Raw genomic sequence first — 19,392 nt, forward strand, 5'->3', positions numbered from 1 at the left:
TCGACCGCGACGCAGTATATCAATGTATACAGGGTGATTCACCGACCATGCTCAACCCCGTTTCAATGACGCGTTTGTGTTTTTCTTCGGAACATTCAAGTGCCATCGCGTGACTTTGGCGGCAAAAGTTTTGCTGCGACGAAATATTTTGTACGTAATATTATTATTTTTTCAAACGATTAGGGGTTTTTTCACTTTATAAAGCATTATTCGAAAAGTTTTTTCGCACAAATAAACTTCCTATTTCAAATGAGATCATTATTTTTTTTACTATGAAATGTATGTGGTGGGCGATTTTTGTTCTTTTTTTTTTTGTGCGGTATATCGGAAATGAAATTAGAGCGATTAGTTCGCGAGTTATTAAACCATGCGATGTAATGTATGCATATCTAATGTGTTTTAAAATTGTCAAATTCCCCATAATATACAGGTCATATTAATTCACTTGAAAATTATATTATGAAAAAAACATCGACGTAGAAACAGATAATATTATTACTTTTAAGTTTGGTCTAGTAGGTTGGTTCACTTGGTATTAAAACTAGTAACATACAACACTAGAACTGCTAGACACAAATTTGCTATGTTATATATTTTAAGACGGAGAAAATACTAAGAAAGTTCCTAAGCGTAGATCTCTCTTAGGGTTAGGGAGCTTTATTTAGTTGCAGGGATCTTTTCGGTATATAAATAGAGGAAACTTCTATTTATACATGAGCGTACAAAAGTATTTTAATTTATAATCGATTTTATGTATAAAAAACTAAAATTCGCGCATTTAACTCGATGAAATCCTGTGTTCGATCAACATTAAGTTTTAAAATTTAATTTTCTTTTATTATGGTTCAACTTGAGTCATATAGTATTCATTCATTTTATTCGCAAAGAACATACCTTGAAAATTTTTTTACAAATATATATATTTTCATTTACTTACCAAGTAACAATTATATTTTTTAATTGTACTTGTACAATATATCGTACCTATGATTCCTGTTGTACATCACAACCACTCTCTCTCTATATATCTGTGTTCTTATCGTCTCCTCTTTTATATATTCCCTATGGTTTTAAACCGTGTCAATGACTTTCGCGTTCAGATAACCCGCTGCGATCGTAATGATGTTCAAAAAAATATTCTGAAAAGAGATTAAATCGTTGTACCTACATACGCGAGTATACAATTAACAGTTCTGAGTGTCTTACATCCTTACCTATACAATATACATATTTTAATATATACTATATATACCCGTGTACTAACTTACCAGTTGCCATAATAATATAAGTATAAATTGGTTTCTCATAATATACGTTTATTATTATACAATATATAACAATATATTTGTACTTACATTATAAAATTTTTTCTACACATAGCACACAAGCTTGGATTAAGATACGTTGAACTTTTGACTAACTCATATTAGCTATTAGAAATGTATCGAATTCGTTAGTACCTACCATACTATTGATCATTATTTTCTTAATACGGTATTATACATTTAATATTTGTAAATACATATTATTAAGATTGTCAACTTTCAAAGTTACTGACCTAATCGCTAAGTTAAGCCGCCCAACTATGTATATCTATCACTATAAATTCCATCGTTGCCGCTAATCTTACCAAAAAAATCTTAATCTTATATATATATATCATCTTTTATTTGCTATCCATTTATATATTTTTATTTTTTAGGTAATATATAATCCATGTTTACATAAGTAAAAGTAATATATTTAAATCTATCTCAATTTCCATGCTGCCGAGGGTTATTTTAAATTTAAAAGCAATATATAATATTAATATATAGACATATATATTATATAGTATTCTATATAATGATATTTTGTAGTCAATCGAATCCGGAACAAATACTTTGAACCACCATACATACACCAATATGTGTATATATATATTTATTATCACGTGCCGAAATCTGCCACGTTGCCGTTTGAAATGTGGGCCAAACTTCAATGAGTTTCAAACTGTGATTTTGTTGTTGCGTTCGAAAACTCGGACATTATTGTACAAGTTATTTCTCTTTGTGGAATATCTCATAACGAACAGTAGACGAATCAATCGGCTTATATAGATAGTCGAGACACAAGTTCTAGGTGTGTTTCACCGAGGTGGTCGGTGTAAACGGAGCAGACGATAGGATTTGGGTTATATACAACAGAGCCCCCTAGTGATGTGTTATTAGAACCTAATTTCATATTGTATTCAAATTGCAAATTTCTACAAAATTCTTTCCACATTATGTATTACTTACATATATGTATATTATATATATTGTTCATGGTCCAATAGATACATATCAGAATCGATTAATACTCGTAAACAATTAATCTACAGATAAAATTCAAAAACTTACAAAATTGTATTATATGCATTACAAAGCGTATAATTTAATATTTTTAAAATTTTTTACGTTTATTAGTGTGCATTATGCTACTTACAAACATATTTAATATTAAAGTGAAAAAAATATAGCTATTTAGCTTTCAAATGTAAATATAATTACTATAATATTTCGTACTCCGTGTTTTCACCCTCATTTATAAACTCTAATCAATTATGTATATTATATACCAGATACCTATACCTAATTTATATAGTATATTATATTCCTATGGATTAAGATAGATTAGACACATCGCATATGTATAGTTGCTTATAGGTACAAAAACAATTTGAGTTTATAATGTCCTAACAAATAAATAACTGTACATTTTAAATCATAATTTATTAAAGTTTATATGAATACATTACATATTACATAGGTATTATGAATTTTTGAATTATTGAAAAAGAATAATGAAAAAAAACTTTATATAGTCTTTACCTGTCTTCATCGTCTAATCATTTTTTTATACCATGTAACAACTATAACTGTAAGTGTGCGTTAACCGACAATGAGTTTTCGATTTACTTGTTTAGTAAATGAATCGTGACCAAATATACTGAGAATATATACAGAAATAATGGCAGAGAGTAAAAAAATCGTCACACAAGACACAACCGTCCAGCGTACGTGAGGAATTCTAGTTAAAGAAAAAAATTGTATATAAAATATATATAAATGTATATGATTGGTTTAACAACGACGGTCAAGTCTAAACTATACTCACGTAAGTTGATTATACTTCGGTGGAAATCTATTCGAACAATGGTTCTTTTTTCACTTATATACTCCACCTACTATAATAGTTTAAAATTAAAATAGGAACCCAAATACTATCAAGTTGAGAAAAATACGTTATTTACAAAATATAAATAATAAGTAATATATAAATAATAACTGTTAAAATATAGAAAAATATGTCTTAGAAAAAAATGTATGGACTTCAACATATTTGACGTAACGGTTTGAATATTTTAAATTTTAATACAATTACTTTAAACTTAAATATTTGATATAAAATATATATAACAAAACTGCCGTGTTGTCAACAACTCTATACGTATTGAGGCTTGGGAAATTAACTTTCTTCGTTCACCAAACTTTTGTAAGAATTTATTTTTCCAAGGGTATACAAGTGGTGATCGACAGGTAATTACAAACGATGAATATAATAAATACATAGTATATTCGGTTACGTGTGAGCGAATGATTAACTACTACCATGTTATCTATTATATATTGTAGAAAAGCATAATGGGAAAACGCGTACAATATCATTTTCAGCTAAATATAATATTATCCGATAATGTATATACTGTTATTCATTCGATCTATAAAAGCGTGGCCATCAATAGTAATTATACCTATATACACATGACGAGAAATAAAGAATTCATAAGACTTCGGATAAAAATAGGTGAAATAAAATACTGGATCATCGAACAGGGAACATAATATATTCTACATGACTCATCTTGTATTTCAATATACCTAATATACTAGTATGTTATGATTTTAATAATAAAATAGTTTATCCGGTCGTCCGATTATTCCACGCCTGAAAGTGATCTGCAACGTAATATGCATTATGTTTATTATTCTTTATTTATATGTAGAACATTATAAGTATACATTAATGTACATCACTTGGTATGGCATGATTTAATATTTGACGTTTTAACATTTCTGGCAAATTATCCACCATTGAGACCGATGAAGATCAACGCATGGAGTTTGAAAAAGCATTTGGTCCATTTTACATTCGTTTAATAAGTTTTAAAGTGTAAGTATTATGATTTCTGAAATTACAAATCCTTGCTCATATGGTCACCCACACCACTAACTAAATAATTAAAATATTAGGTACCTACCTACTTAAATGATGATATAATTAAAACATTACAAGTTACAGGTATATTGTATGTAATGTAAGTTTTCACGCATATTAATCAATAACATGGTCAGCGGGTAACTGTGAGTGAACAAAAAGAATAAAATATAAAAAATATTACTATAATAATAATAAGATAATCAGAAATATTGTGAGTAGCGTGTGAAATAAAATTCAGACAACCATCTCCATAACTGTAGAATTGATTCGTAGAAATTTACGCGAGATGATCCGAATAATGAAAATACAAAATGTATATATACCATATTATAATAACTCAACTCCGTTAACAAGCACAAATCACGATTTCGTGCACTTGTAACGGATACGTAAGTTAACTGCAGACTACAGATGTATATATTATAATAATAAAATATAATATATTACATGACCGTATTACATGATGAAATGTTTCAAGTGTTTTTCGTGCGATATAATTTAAATGAAATCAAAGTAATATGATACCGGATACAGAACAGTTTGTATTATTTTGGAAATACAAAATATAATTAAAGTTCAATGTAATATTGGTAGTAAAATCAAATTTAGTTTTAACCATTCATGACTGTATTTTACAATAATATTAATGTATAAAACCTTATCGATTCTTATGTTTACACTATTTTTTCTTTCGCACACTGTTAATAGTGCTAATACTTAAGATTTAAAAAATACCTATATATATTGAACTGCTAATACTATACCATAAGAGCTATTATACCGTACAACTGTTTAGTCTTCATCATCTACCTACACAAAAATACAAACATTATACAAACAAGTTAATGATTTTAAGAACGAGTTTTGTACTTAATTGTCACCTACTCGTTTCTCGGTAATGTGTTAAAGGTCAATATCATGACGGACCGAGTTCGATGACCGTCCAACCAAATGCTAATAATACTTTTTTTTTTAATCCCAACTACCGATGCTGGTCAGAACAACTATATAATTAACCAATTCAGTGTACACACAATATATATAATATTATTCTAACGGTACCTGTACGTACGAACTCGACTGTAGGCAAAATTAAAGTTCCGTGCACTGTACAGTCACGATGTATTTAAAACCGTAATTTCCAGTTTGTTGTTGCGACTACCGGTTATACAAAGACATGACCAATGAGTGCGCTAGGGGAAAAAATACCTACTCGTTGCCTAGCTATCATGGAGTAGCAATAAGAGCCGCAGTAGTGTAGTTATACAGCATCACGATGGTGGTTGCGTTGCGGATTGTTTGTGTTCTATCCGTTTTCTGTGGAGTCCTGCAGGCCGCTCCAACGGTCACGTACGACCAGAGGCAACAGGGCGGATTCAATTTGCAGGTGGACGTAGACGATGTCGCTATAATCTTGTTGCCGGGCGATGAGCTCGCCCAAAGAGGTATACTACAAGGCAGTGATAAGATACAACAAATATTCGGACGCCGCCACGGTGTCAAAACGAAAAAAAAGCACAAGAAACCGGTGAACTGCGCTGCGGGAACAACGGTTAACCCGGAAGTGCCCTACAGCGAGTTATCGTCAACAACAAACTTTCCGACATCATCACAGGGATACGAAGAACTATACTCAACGTCGACTTCGAGCCCAGAAAAATTACTGCAGGACGTGGAACCCTCGGTTGCTGCATCTCCCGTGTCCGAAATAAACGTTCCGAGTGTTCCGACCGATCTTGATGGTCAAAAAATCATCTCGAGTAGTGACCAAATTTCTGCAGCTACATCACCAAGTGCGTTCGAGAAAAAAGATCATTTGGAGGAAACTGCGGGTAGTGTTGCGGTAAGCTCTTCTGAAATGGTAGCTGTAAAAACCGTAGAAAAACCTACGGCAGTAGACGGTGCCGCCGAAACCAATAATATCACAGAAAAAGTTGCGATACAGACAGTAGAAAAATCTACAGAAGTAACAAAATCGCAGGCATCAGAGATTTCAAACGGTTCGAAAACCGACGTTAAGCAAATTGAGACGCTTTCGACAAAATTCGAAGAAAATCCCGTAAGCGTGTCATCCAATGTAAAAACAGCAGAAAAAATTACTAATGACGAAATTATTAAAGTCGACAAAACTCCGGCAAAGGACTCGAACACCGAAGATAAATCAAATGAAATTACTACCGCAAAAATACTAGAAACTGCGGAATTCGAAGAAGTAAAACCTGCCGAGATGGTCGTTATAAAAACCATGGAAAAACCTACTGACGGCGGTGCAAACAAACACGAAGAGTTTGTCGACAAAACCGTAGTAAACGCATCGCGCGTGAATGGTTTGGAGACGCAAGTAAATACGAAAACGACTAACGAACCTACAGAAATGATCGCTATGAAAACTTTAGAAAAACCGACATTTGCCGAAGCTTTAAAGGTCGTAAAAAAACCGACGGACGCAGCTGATGCAGTTAAAGCTGCAGATACCCAAGCCGGTAAAACTACGTCAGTAGATTTGAGCAAAAGCCCTGTAGAATTAGTCGCTATGAAAACAATGGAAACTCCACATTCTGCTGTAGGGCTCACAAGTGCTGTAGAAAAGTCTGGAATTACAACAAGTACTAAGCTGGTGGAGATACAAGAAGACAAAAAAATACAGAATATATCTTCGGTCGAAAATATAGTCTCAAGGTCTGCTCCGAAACAACCGGAAATGGTCGCCATGAAGACTGTGGAAAATTTGTCAACGGTTAAAAGTGTAACTTCCGTGAAAACTGTGGTTAAACCTGGAATTCCCAAGTCAACGGTATCGTCAAACAGTTCCTTGATCATGCGTAAGGTAGGCGACCATAAACCGTTGCCCACAATCACGTTAGAAGTGGCAACTCCAAAAGTTTTGTAGGTAAATGCTCAATGATCATTGTAAAATTTTGAAAATCATAAATATGTTTTTGTTATTTTAAAACTATATTTAAATATAATTATATTTAATTTTTTTTTTGTTTGTGAACGCTGGCCTAGTATAAATAAATACCGGATGGCCAGGTTATAAGCAATCTCAATACCTATTGGGTATATTTTAAAAATCAAAACACCTTTTTATGTGCTTTAAATATTTGTTAAAATTAATTAGTATTAAAATATCATTATTTATGTATTCGATTAAAACAAATTTAAATTTAAAAAATAAATCTATTATTATTTGTATGTAAATATATATTTCATTTTATAATATTAATTAATAAAATAATAGGCAATTTAAGATAATTGTATATTAATTAGAACACATCTTAAAATAAAATGATGTGCTTAAATTATTAATAAGTGCAATCGTTTTGCCTAACCCAAAATATTATTTATATATTTATTTTTAGTCTAAAACGTTAGTTATAATTAATAAATGTATACCTATGTATAACAATTAATCTTTAATTAATACTGTGATTTTGTGATATCTAAATTCTAAATTATAATTTATAGAGTTATTTTTTTAGTTTTAATTATTTTACTTTTAAGTTTTAAGTATATTAAAATTATTGGTCTTATTTTATTTAATAAACTATTATTTTCAAAATACTGAATATCAACCTAAATATAATAAAACATTTTTCATATTTTGAATACATTTTTTTTTTATTAGTGCCATGATGTAACCTAATTGTAATAACAGTGTAATAAAGCTTACACGGTAAGCTATTACTAAATACGTATTTGTATATATAGTTACTGTACTAAAATATCTAAATTTTTTTCTCATACTTACTACACAAAAATATATAATATAGTAATATAATTAGACATAATTTATAAATTATAGGGTAAATAATACATGTTCTTAGTACAATACTATACATTTTAGATAGTTAGGTAACAACACAACACAATACTAAAGAACAAAATATCATAAGGAAAATTGAAAAAGAAACTAAAAATATTAGGTACACCGAATTTTGTCTGTAACTTAGCAGGCACATATCTTATTATAATTATAATTTATATCCAAGTAAAATCAAAGTTAAATAAATTTTTTAATGAATTATTATTAAATACCCACGTTTACATTTACATTATTATTTTATATATCTATTATCTATATAATACAATACTAATTATATAATTCTAGAGTAAATTTGAATTTAAAATAATATTTATTTTTTCAATCGTTTTCCCTCGGCTTTCATTAATATTATTATAAATATTCAAGCAATAAATATACTTTCATGTAGGTATTTACAAATGCCGAGTTGCACAACACTAACTAAACATTTAATGAATCAATATTCAATAGTGAGCTAATGGTCCCTTAAACATAATTTAGTGGCTTATGATTGGTCCATTAAAATAATTAATTTTAATGCAATCCTACATTAATATTCTTCTGTGGTTGATCATATACCTAGTTAATATATATTATTTATACATCAATAAACTATGAGTTATGACTATAATTCCCTTTATTATACTCTGTAGGTAACTAATTGTTTTCGTTTCGAAAATAACGATAATACGATAAACGTGTGCGATGTGCCTACAATTAACATACAGTATTAGAATTGAATATAATATATTATTTATATGAAAACTAAAAACTGTGACTCAAATGTTGAGATGTTAATTTTAAATTTGGTCGTTTTAAATTCCCCCTCTAATTTCAAGCCACTACATAAAGAGGAGCTGGATGAGCATTACCCCTCCTTAGAATCAGGAAGGTTAGGTTGCTTCTATGATAGTATTATATTCGTATAGACGTACACTTATAACAATAAGTATATATATATAGTTATTGATTTTTTTTATTGTTGTATTAATCATTAATTTTCGGATGAGTGTATAAAGTTATTTAAGGAGCAGGTTTGTAGTTTCTACAAATTACAATACATCGATATTATAAGAATTTGAAATTAGTTTAAGAAAACAATTGTGTAGTAGCAGGTAAGTATATAACGAAATGTACATTAAAAATCCTTAATCAGTAAGTATTTCAGTAGGTTAAAAAAATGTATGTATCAACACAAAAAAACTAGGTAATGAGATAAGAGAAAACGAAAAGGGCTTAGCTGTACATACATACTACTATTAGGTATATTGGTATACTACGGACAGTGGTTGCGTTGATGAGATAACTATACAATATAAACAGCGATATTAATTATTTATACCTATTTTAATTGTATGTTTTGTTTTATTAGTAACTATTAACTATACTTTGAAACTGGCAGGTAATCGGTGTATGTGAGTATATTACAACATAAACAATTATGAGTGTATGAATACGTCATAAAGTATGAAATTTAGAAAATAATAGATGAGTAAAAATCAAACTATATGTAATAAATAACCATCGTAGTTCTAGCACTTTATAACTTTATAAGCACTGAACTATTAAAATAATATTTGTTTCCCAAATAAATATTAAAATATTAGTATAAAATTATATTACCATATTAATAACCTTCGCATCACTTTTATTAGTTACCAGCTATCTATGAAATTAATTTGCAACGCATTGTCTTATTCTTATTGACATAAAATGTAATTGTAAATTACTCAGCAATTTTAAAATAAATTTGTCATTGAATCAAATGATCGATTGCGGCATTAAATCGTTACAACGATAAGTATTGGTCATTTCATTTTCGCAAAATTACTTTAGTTCATTTTAAACATCTAGCTTATCGTAGTATATTAGCTCAATTTAAACTAATGAATATGGGAATTGCAAGATTTAAAACTTCCAAACAATGCCGGTACAAGCAAATCCCAGCCAATCCAATACGATTAATATTTGAAATATTGTTGTGCATTTTACTTATAATACCGGCTGTTGTATGGGCAACAATAAAATTATTTTATAAATCTCCACGAAAAAACATCAGAGGACAGGTTGTTTTGGTGAGTAATAAAAAAATCTGATTCCTATAATATGTGTATTTATTTTTAACACATGAAATTCGTTAGTGACTTAGTGTAATATTTAAGTTAATATAACGAATAAGCTTTCATTATTTGTAGACACGTAATACATATTATACATTGTTATAATATTAATTTTAGACAGATTTATAGTTTACACTCATCGGTATAGTGGAGCTAAATATGTTGTTGTACGATAATACGATAAATCAGCCAATCGCGAACACCCTAAATACGTATTTTCAAGTGACGTGTATATTACAGTCCTGTGTTATAAACTAATAAAAAAATGTTATAATCATTTTACAGGTTACCGGGGCCGCACGAGGACTGGGCCGGGAGCTTTGCCTAAGGTTCCACTCGCTGGGCGCCAAAGTTGCTTGCGTTGACATCGACGGCGAAGGATGCGCCGAGACGGCAAAGGCGATCAACCGAAAAGGCGGGGCTGCAAAGGGTTACAAAGTCGACGTGACCGACCGGCTGCAAATCAAAGCTATGCACGAGACCGTTATGAAAGAACTAGGCCCCGTGGACATAGTGGTGAACAACGCGGGCATTGTATTGGCCCACATGTACGTCAATCCCGAATCCGATCAGCTTATCGAGGACCTGATCAACGTCAATATCCTTGGACAAATTTGGGTGAGCTTTACACTAATTATTGCACTGTGATAGTAATATTTTTTTCAATATTTTGACTTTTAAAATTAGTAACATACCAGTTAAAAAATAAATGTATTACGTTACAGTTTGTGCTATAAATCACTAACACTTAAGTTTTTAGTTAGTATTTTTTATTTCCCATTTAAAAAAAAAAAAAACAAATAACTATTAAATTATTTTCAATATCTGAACTGATTGGCTTTGACGACATGCAGTACCATTTGATACATTTAGTTCTCAATTTTTAAAATTAATGCTTTTTAGATCACAATAAAAAATTTTTATAGATCAATAGAGAATTACTGCCCTCGATGTTGAAAAGAAATCACGGACAAATTGTCGCTATATCGTCTATGTCATCGATGAGTGGATTGTCTGGAATATCAACTTATACAGCCACCAAATGGGCAACAAATGGTAAATAATATTAAATTATAATTTTAATATCAAACATATTATAATAAATTTATAGGAATACTCTATTTAAGTGTTTTTATTTTTAACTCATTGAATTACATTATAATTAATTATAATAGTAAAACAAAATTATTTATACTACCTATTTATAATTAATATTAATATTACTATATTTATACATTATATTATTATGTAATTATGTGTATCTAGGTATGATGGAGAGTTTGCATAATGAACTAAGAGAATTGAAATCGGCCGTCGTGTCGACAACGGTCTGCCCGTATTTTATAGAGACTAATCCAGAAATATCTAAACATTTAGAGCTCAGGTAAACATTTAAGTCTTATTCGTCTAATGGCTAAACAATCATATTATATATTTTTAAAAAGGAAATAACTTATATGTTTTAGATTACCAGAAATGCCCACATCTTTTGTTGGCGAAATCGTCATGAATGGTATACTAGAAAATCGAAGAATTTTTTCAGTTCCCAATCACTTTATATTGCCCGTTAAACTTGTAAGGTAGGTGCATTTTGTTCAATATTTATTAGTTGTTACATAGTTAATAAGTAATAATTAATAACTGATGATTAATAACCAATAGGTGCAAAATGTAAGCTTTAAATAATAATCTATTACATACGAATTTACATTACAATTTAAGTGGACATTTATTATTTAACCAAATAATTCGTTCAATTAACTGATATAAATGTACGTTAACACAGTTGAATCAAAATATTATGCAACATGCCTCTCATACGTTTTACATTTCTAATTTAGTTGTATAATATATAGTATTTGATTCAATTTTTATTCAGCTATATTACAATACGACTACCTATATTAACCTAACAAATGGTTTTACTTTTTATTTTATTTATTTTTCAGAACACTACCCGATAACTTACAGTGGTTAATCAACAGAATATTTTATGTGAATATCATTGGCTTCCCAAAAGATGTAGAATTGATGAACAGATATCGGCAATAAAAATGTAAAAATGTTGAAGAAAACTGATAGATAATAATAAATATATTTGTGTTATATGTGGTGAGAAAAACATTCAACATTCAACAAAAAAGACATTTTTCACAAAATAAAGATACCATTAAAGGAACAGAGAGTATTTACGGGAGTAATATGGAGGAGATGGATCCAAAGATCCTCGTTTGACCTTTTTTTTCATAATTTTTGTACCATATACGTAAGTCGTAGGTACCTATTATTTGAAACAACATTATATTTATAATACTAAATGGATTGACCTTTAAAGACGCCTCTATAGAACATATAATATTATTCTTGAAACTTGTTTTGAATTCTATTATATTAAGTTTATATTTTTTACCATATAAGGCTTATTATTTAAATTTATATTAATTATGTAAATGAATATTTTTTTCAAAACAATAATAAAATATATTATTATCATTCAATAAAATATTAATGCATTAATGCATAGTATAATATTTATTATTTAATGGTTTTTTTTAACTATACCGTCTAGGCCAAACTTTTGTTTTATAATTTTATTTTAATTAATCCAAAATAAAATATGTATTTTTGTAAATATATAAACTAAAGACGAATCTTCACAATACTTCTATTTTTATTTTTAAGAATACGCCACATCCACATATTTTGTGGTCTTTGTCTTATGCTTAATCACGCATAAACAACATGGAAAATCTGCGTTCAAGAATTTCAATTTTGTATTGTTAGATTTTATATGTGAGTGATTAGCGTCTTGCCGTCTTATCACACTTAAAAGTAAGTAGATTATTTGTGTTTTGTTGTTAATTTTTACAATATTTTTATGTTTTTACAAGTTATGAGTATTTTTAAATTTTAATATTTTACACAACCATAACTTGCTTTAAAAGATTTATTCTTGCCGTTAAATTTGATAATAGGTCAATTGTCTCAAATATTTAAACTAATAACACAAAAATAGAATTACGACTGAACGTAAGTTTTGAATATTATACGTTAGTAAGATAGAAACAACACATACAAACATGAGTATCTAGTATGTTGTAGTTTTAATCTTATTTTTACAACTAGTGGTCGTATACTCGTATTTATAAATTTAAATAAAAAAGGAAAAAGTTCTTAAATATTGTTTAGAATTATTTACCTGTTAAAAAAAATATATATTTAGTTGTTATAGACATACAGTTTTATTTTAATCATAAATATTAATAAAATAAATATGATCTACTTATTGGTTTATTGAGTTACTAATGTAAAAAGTAATTTCATAATATTATATAAAATAATAAGAATTTAATCTACTCTATAATATATAGTATAAATATATGATAAGACAATAGTAATATGAGTATATTGCACGTGTTTTTTTTATTTTTATTTAATGCATTGTAAAGAGTGAGAAAATTGCCTACTGATTTGAAAAATTATTAGTATTATACTTATAGGTACTAAACAGTTATAATAATTCGCGGACTGGGATAGGAGCTTAACTGTAACTCATAAGTCATAAGCAATAAATTCATACAATTAATACCTATACTTATTAGTTATTTATGAATAGCGTAGGTAAATAATATTATAACTTGTAAGTTTGACATGATCGTACTCAATCAGGAAATGTAGTGTTATTAAAAACCCGCTACCTATAACAAGAAAAATTAAAAAGTTTTAATAGGTAATTGAAGCGATACAAAATAAACCGTAACAAAATAAATATACCTACACGAACGTGATCTATCAACAATGTGTATTATAGGAAGATAAATAGACATACTACATCTAGTATAATACAATTATATGAATTGAAGACAATTTCGTTTAGTGTTTAGACTTTTATAAATTGGCTCTATATTATATTTATGGCGTTTATAGGACATGCCATAGCTTCAATACTTCAGATTCGAGTTTGATTATTGTCCAATAATTTAATGACATACCACGTACAAACTACGACTATAATAAATATATCATATTATATATTATAGAAATGTTAACAGAACAGGTTTATGTGTTTAGATATTAGGACATTGGTTCTAAGGTAGGTAATTGCTAAAACATGTGGCTCAATACGTTATTGTAAATTTAAATTATATATTTAAATGGTATAGATCTACTTCGATGATATCAACATTATATGCCGAGTAGGAAGATTTTTTTCAACAGAAAAAAACCACTTTATTTTAATCTTGAAATGTTATTATAGTATCCGAAATTAACTTTATAGTTTATAATATCATACCATAACATAATTTATTAAACTGACAAAAAAATCGAACACCACTTACTATTACAATTGTCAATTGAATAGTTTGCGTTATTCCAACTTAAAGTGATTTTAATCCACTAGCAGGCATCACTGCATCTGCAATAGAATTATGACTCAACAAAAAAAATTTACATAACAAGATACGTTCAGAGACTACTAAGTGACCGTATTACAATCAATGGTTAAACTAATGTTAAACCACCGAATTCGGCCGGTAAAATCAGTAGGTTAAGCGTAACCGAGGTTTAAACTATGATTGTAAAACGGGCTCTAAGTGGAGATGGTTTTTTCTGTTTCCGAATAATATTTACCAAGACAATGTCAAATGTCAAATATTTTATATAATATAATTTTAAAATTAATATTTTAATTAAGTTAATATAATATTACACGGGTACTACACGTCTACACTATAAACTGGTGTAGAGAATTGTTCAACACGGCTTAGAGTTTTAATAATATTAGGTAGAATGAAAGTCGAGTTTATTGTGTGGGTCGATCCCGGAAGTACTGCAACTCCGGGCCAACCCGCGGTGGAGCAGGAGCAAGCCCCTAATCTCCACCAATATTCAAAAAATTAGTTTAACATTTGAACCACTTTGTAAGTGGTTTATCAGATGTTAAGCTGATAAGAACAGATACTACACTTTTGATCTTAGCCATTAGGCCGAGAAGCGATACTTGCAATTATTTTAACACTAGACTATATAGAACATCTTGCGCTATTGACGTGTCGAGGTTCATACTAAAGGTATAATCGTTAACGAGTGATAGGTATTTTTTTTAAGTGCGAATAGCCTCATTAACTACTACTCTGTAATAATTAGTTGAGCACTAATTTATTTTAATAACGATGTTGTAAAGTCGTTTACTTTTGTCAAGTGTAATTACGATCGTCGTTGTACGTACAAAACCGATGGGTTTGTAAGCGCCATCTATCGGTCGTTTCACGCGACAAACTTGTATATATATTAGACAATATTACAACTACTTAGAAATATAAACGCCGTCCAGAATGACGACTAGCGCTTTGGGGAGACACTCGCGTACGACTTGGCAGGTAGCGACGACAATTTTGATACTATACATCACCGACGTAAATACACGTTCGTGCTATTTATTGAAAAAATTGAACTACAGATAACTTAAGATAACTTACAGATAACTTTACACCGCGATATATAGGTACTATTAATAGGTATTTGACTATCAAAATCATGTTCCGAAAAGTATATAGAAAAGTCTTCATCACAACATCGCGTAATAATACGTTTTAGTCCTATGTAAATGGATTATTCATATTAAAGTAGGTACCTATACCTATTATTTGTATTCTAAATAGGTACATTTTATTTTAAAATTTTCCTCTAATTCATTATGAATGTAAAATATAATGTAACATTCTCGGAATTATTGTATGATTATTATAATTTATTTGAATACTTTTTGTATTTTTAAATGTTAATTTTTTTGTAATGTATTGCAATGCTATTAAAAAAAAAAAATAGCTATGCAAACTGAAAGGTAAATACTAAGTAGTAAATAAATCATAAAAATATAATATATTACATTAATATTTATTAGTATCATAATTTTGAATTTATTAGTATCAGTCTTAATATATAATATTTATCATCATATTATAAGGATTTCAATGTTGAAAGCTTTTATAAAACAACCGGATTTTGATGAGTGATAAATATAGCTAAAGTGAAAAGGAATATGGTATGGTTATAATATAGTACTGAGTATAAATAAATTTATTCATACAAAACACTTCAAGGAAAAAACACACTTATAAGGTTTTGGAATGGCGGACAATTCCCCCCCCCCCATTTTTTTTAAGTTTATTATTTAATGTTTAATAAGAAATTATTTTTTTCCAGTAAAATATAAAATATAATTTTTTTTTTATAAATATAATCAATTATACTATAATTACCTATTATAGTAGGTGTATATTTTTGATCAATTCAACTACTTGAAACAATAAAATAATAGTAATATTATATTTAAAAGATTGTCTAAATAAAAAAGTAATAGTGCTAGCATATTGTATTATTCGCTAGTATCTAAAATTAATAAACTATTAAAAATTAAAACAGGTACGGTTTTTTTAACAAAAAAAAAATAAATATGAAAGACGTTAGACGATAACAAAATATGTGCTTAGATATAAAAAAAGTATCAGAAATTAAATATTTTTTACAAAATATATCATTTGTAGGTCGACATTTTTAGACTATAGTTCTTAAATATTTTTTAACCTTTTATAATTATATAATTTTTTTACGTTTTATTATACAATTTTTTATTATATTTACGAAAAAAAAAAATGAAATTTTTAACCTATTTTACTTACTTATATACAATTTTTTTACGTTTTAATTATATATATGAAAAAAAAAAATGTAATTTATAGTATAAATTTATAAAGTTAATTGTAGTATAATTGATTATATTTATGAAAAAAACTAATTTCTTATTAAATAATAAATAATATTAAATTATTAAATAATAAACTTAAAAAAAAAATGGGGGGGAAAATGTCCTACTATGCCAAAAACAGTCAGGGGGAAAATGTCCGGGGGGAAATTTGTCCGGTTACCAAGGTTTTGGACATCTGAAAAGGAAATCTTATAAACCCAAGTATTCGTAGAGTTGTATAAAGTATTTTCTAGAATTAATCTTAAGATATTAAATTATTAAAATATTGTTTCTTGTATAAATACACAGTACATTCTTCTGTTTTATTAAATTAAACTTAGGAAGCTTAGAAGTTATCTTCTGTATCTATACCGCGGATACACGTAAATGTATATTATTATTTTTGTAATAAACCGATCATTCTTGGAAACAGTCCCGACGACCATTAGATATTTTTGTCTGTACTCTGCGCTCCTTTTATTATCCATGTATTTAGCACGGTCTTAGAAGATAAGGTCGAGACATTTCCCTATTTAACAACGTTAATCAATTCGGTCGCTTAGAGACACAGATTTCTATGACGCCAAAAACATAAAACAGTCGTGAACAGACTACTTAATCATTAGTCATTTTCACGAATATATCTTTTAAGATCATATGGATGTATGGCACATACCTTGTTATTTATTAGAAACCAAAAAAAAAAAAAAAAAAAAATGTATATATATATATATATATATATATGTACGACGCTTGCTACTTATAAGTTATAACTACTATGTAATCATTGTAATATCGTTACTCTTATTATTATTTTAGGATTAAAACTTTAAATTTATATCATGCTGAAGTACCTCCGATGGGTGGTCTCTTCCCTCTGTCTTTCTCTGTCTACTGTTCTATTTTATCACTTAAGCTCATTGTTCATTAATTGTAACAGATTGCGTAATATAAAATTTTGTTAAAAAAAAAAAAAAAAAAAAACCAGCCTGGGCAGGGGGTCATACAATAATAATACAAAAGTCTAAAGGTCATACAGGTAGTTACTAATCCCTAAATGTCCCATTCCTTTTTATTGTATACTCCACATATATATTACTTCTCACAAGTCATAATATTTTACTGTGGTCACTTTTTTCTCACTATCATCTTGTATATAGTTGTGTTAAACACGTGTTCTAACTTATAGTGAAATTATATTTTGATTTCAATTTTTTTGTTAGTGTGATTATTATCTATGGTTATTACACTTAACACATTTGCATAGACGTTTTAGAGCATCACATATATTTCCTTTTATTATTGAGACAGGCGTGGTTCTAAGACTACATTTTCGTATGGGCCACAGTATAGATTTATAATTATTATAATTACATTTTAATTGCGAAAAATATTTATAATTTCCTTCCCGTTTTCATTACATTTAAAAATAAGGGACACCAGAAATGTTGGAATGGGCAGCTGCCCAGCTGCCTATACACTAGAACCGCCACTGTATTGAGATCATTATAAGACATTTTAGACATTTTCATCTATTCTGTGATATAAATAATCCTCACTGATATCTACGGGGTAGTTCTTCTTCCTTGATCAGTGTTGATCAAAGCCATCAAAGCTATCAAACTCTAGTTTGTATAGTAAATAAAAAATTGTTCTACAAAACATAACACGCTCATTTTTCCATTCAATCTATGGGGTCGTCGGATGTCAGGGTTTTATTGACACGAATTGATGATATTAAAATTGCTTTATATTATATATGTAATAACGCAAAAATAAAATAAATTAAATTAAATAATACCAGAATAAAAGTGTAAGGTATAATTAATATATTGTTATGTTTGTGATTAGTAGATAGTTATGGTTATGTATTTTAAATAAATGCTAAGCAACACAAGGGACACAAGCCTTGAATGATAGCCGGATTTCTTATATTATATTTAAATTTGCGTTATTACCTTCCTCTTGAGTCTTGATCATCGGAGAGTTTTCGAGGTCGTAATTCGAGAATGATCAATGACACCGTAAAAATATAGTATAATATTAATTATTAAATTATAATACATTTAATAAATAAAGTATAATATTATATTATTATGTAAAATTATATAAATATCGATGCGCATACACCTTACTTATTCGCAGCTGTGTTTGAACAACAATTCCTAACACTGATTAATTTAGATTTTAAAAAAAGAAACGATCCAGTTGTCGCTCACAATATCTGGTGTGGAAGTCTTGGGTGGTTTTAGGTGCTCCTGCACTGATGAGAGGAGACGATCTTGGTCAACCCGGCCAGAGTCGCAGGCGACCCCATCAAAGGTCTCCACGCTACAAAGAAATTGTCTTTATCCCCGGCGACAAAGACCTTTAATGGACCATCCATTGTCTCTGGGCGGCACACGAAATGGTCACATGTGTTATGCCACACTGTTACAACTATGTATAGTATCCAACCTGACCAAATAATATAAATC

The 19,392-nt window shown here is 28.8% G+C and overlaps 2 protein-coding genes and 1 non-coding gene across 3 annotated transcripts; 2 read left to right on the forward strand and 1 right to left on the reverse strand.

The window, feature by feature from the left end:
* The first annotated feature begins 5,041 nt into the window (after nt 1-5,041).
* LOC114124136 (uncharacterized) lies at nt 5,042-7,851 on the forward strand. The gene has a single exon (XM_027987319.2). The coding sequence runs from the start codon at nt 5,519-5,521 to the stop codon at nt 7,130-7,132; it is 1,614 nt and encodes a 537-aa protein (XP_027843120.2). The 5' UTR covers nt 5,042-5,518; the 3' UTR covers nt 7,133-7,851.
* A 1,893-nt stretch (nt 7,852-9,744) lies between these two features.
* LOC114124129 (17-beta-hydroxysteroid dehydrogenase 13-like) lies at nt 9,745-12,660 on the forward strand. The gene is made up of 6 exons (XM_027987312.2): nt 9,745-10,122; nt 10,453-10,785; nt 11,094-11,223; nt 11,434-11,551; nt 11,634-11,747; nt 12,117-12,660. Exons 1-6 carry the CDS (start codon nt 9,934-9,936, stop codon nt 12,217-12,219), a joined length of 987 nt encoding a protein of 328 aa, XP_027843113.2. The 5' UTR covers nt 9,745-9,933; the 3' UTR covers nt 12,220-12,660.
* Nucleotides 12,661-14,973: 2,313 nt separating this feature from the next.
* On the reverse strand, nt 14,974-15,167 carry LOC114124141 (U2 spliceosomal RNA). The gene has a single exon (XR_003592422.2). It is a non-coding gene; the product is annotated as a U2 spliceosomal RNA (small nuclear RNA).
* Nucleotides 15,168-19,392: the final 4,225 nt, after the last annotated feature.

Source organism: Aphis gossypii, chromosome 1 (assembly GCF_020184175.1).
Source record: "Aphis gossypii isolate Hap1 chromosome 1, ASM2018417v2, whole genome shotgun sequence".
Lineage (NCBI taxonomy): Eukaryota > Metazoa > Arthropoda > Insecta > Hemiptera > Aphididae > Aphis > Aphis gossypii.

Excerpts from the sequence above, each read along its gene's own strand:
- LOC114124129 (XM_027987312.2), top strand. The coding sequence starts at position 9,934 with ATGAATATGGGAATTGCAAGATTTAAAACTTCCAAACAATGCCGGTAC. Across the intron at positions 10,786-11,093 it reads ATATCCTTGGACAAATTTGG|ATCAATAGAGAATTACTGCC; the intron begins GTGAGCTTTACA and ends AAATTTTTATAG. Across the intron at positions 11,224-11,433 it reads CACCAAATGGGCAACAAATG|GTATGATGGAGAGTTTGCAT; the intron begins GTAAATAATATT and ends ATGTGTATCTAG.
- LOC114124136 (XM_027987319.2), top strand. The coding sequence starts at position 5,519 with ATGGTGGTTGCGTTGCGGATTGTTTGTGTTCTATCCGTTTTCTGTGGA.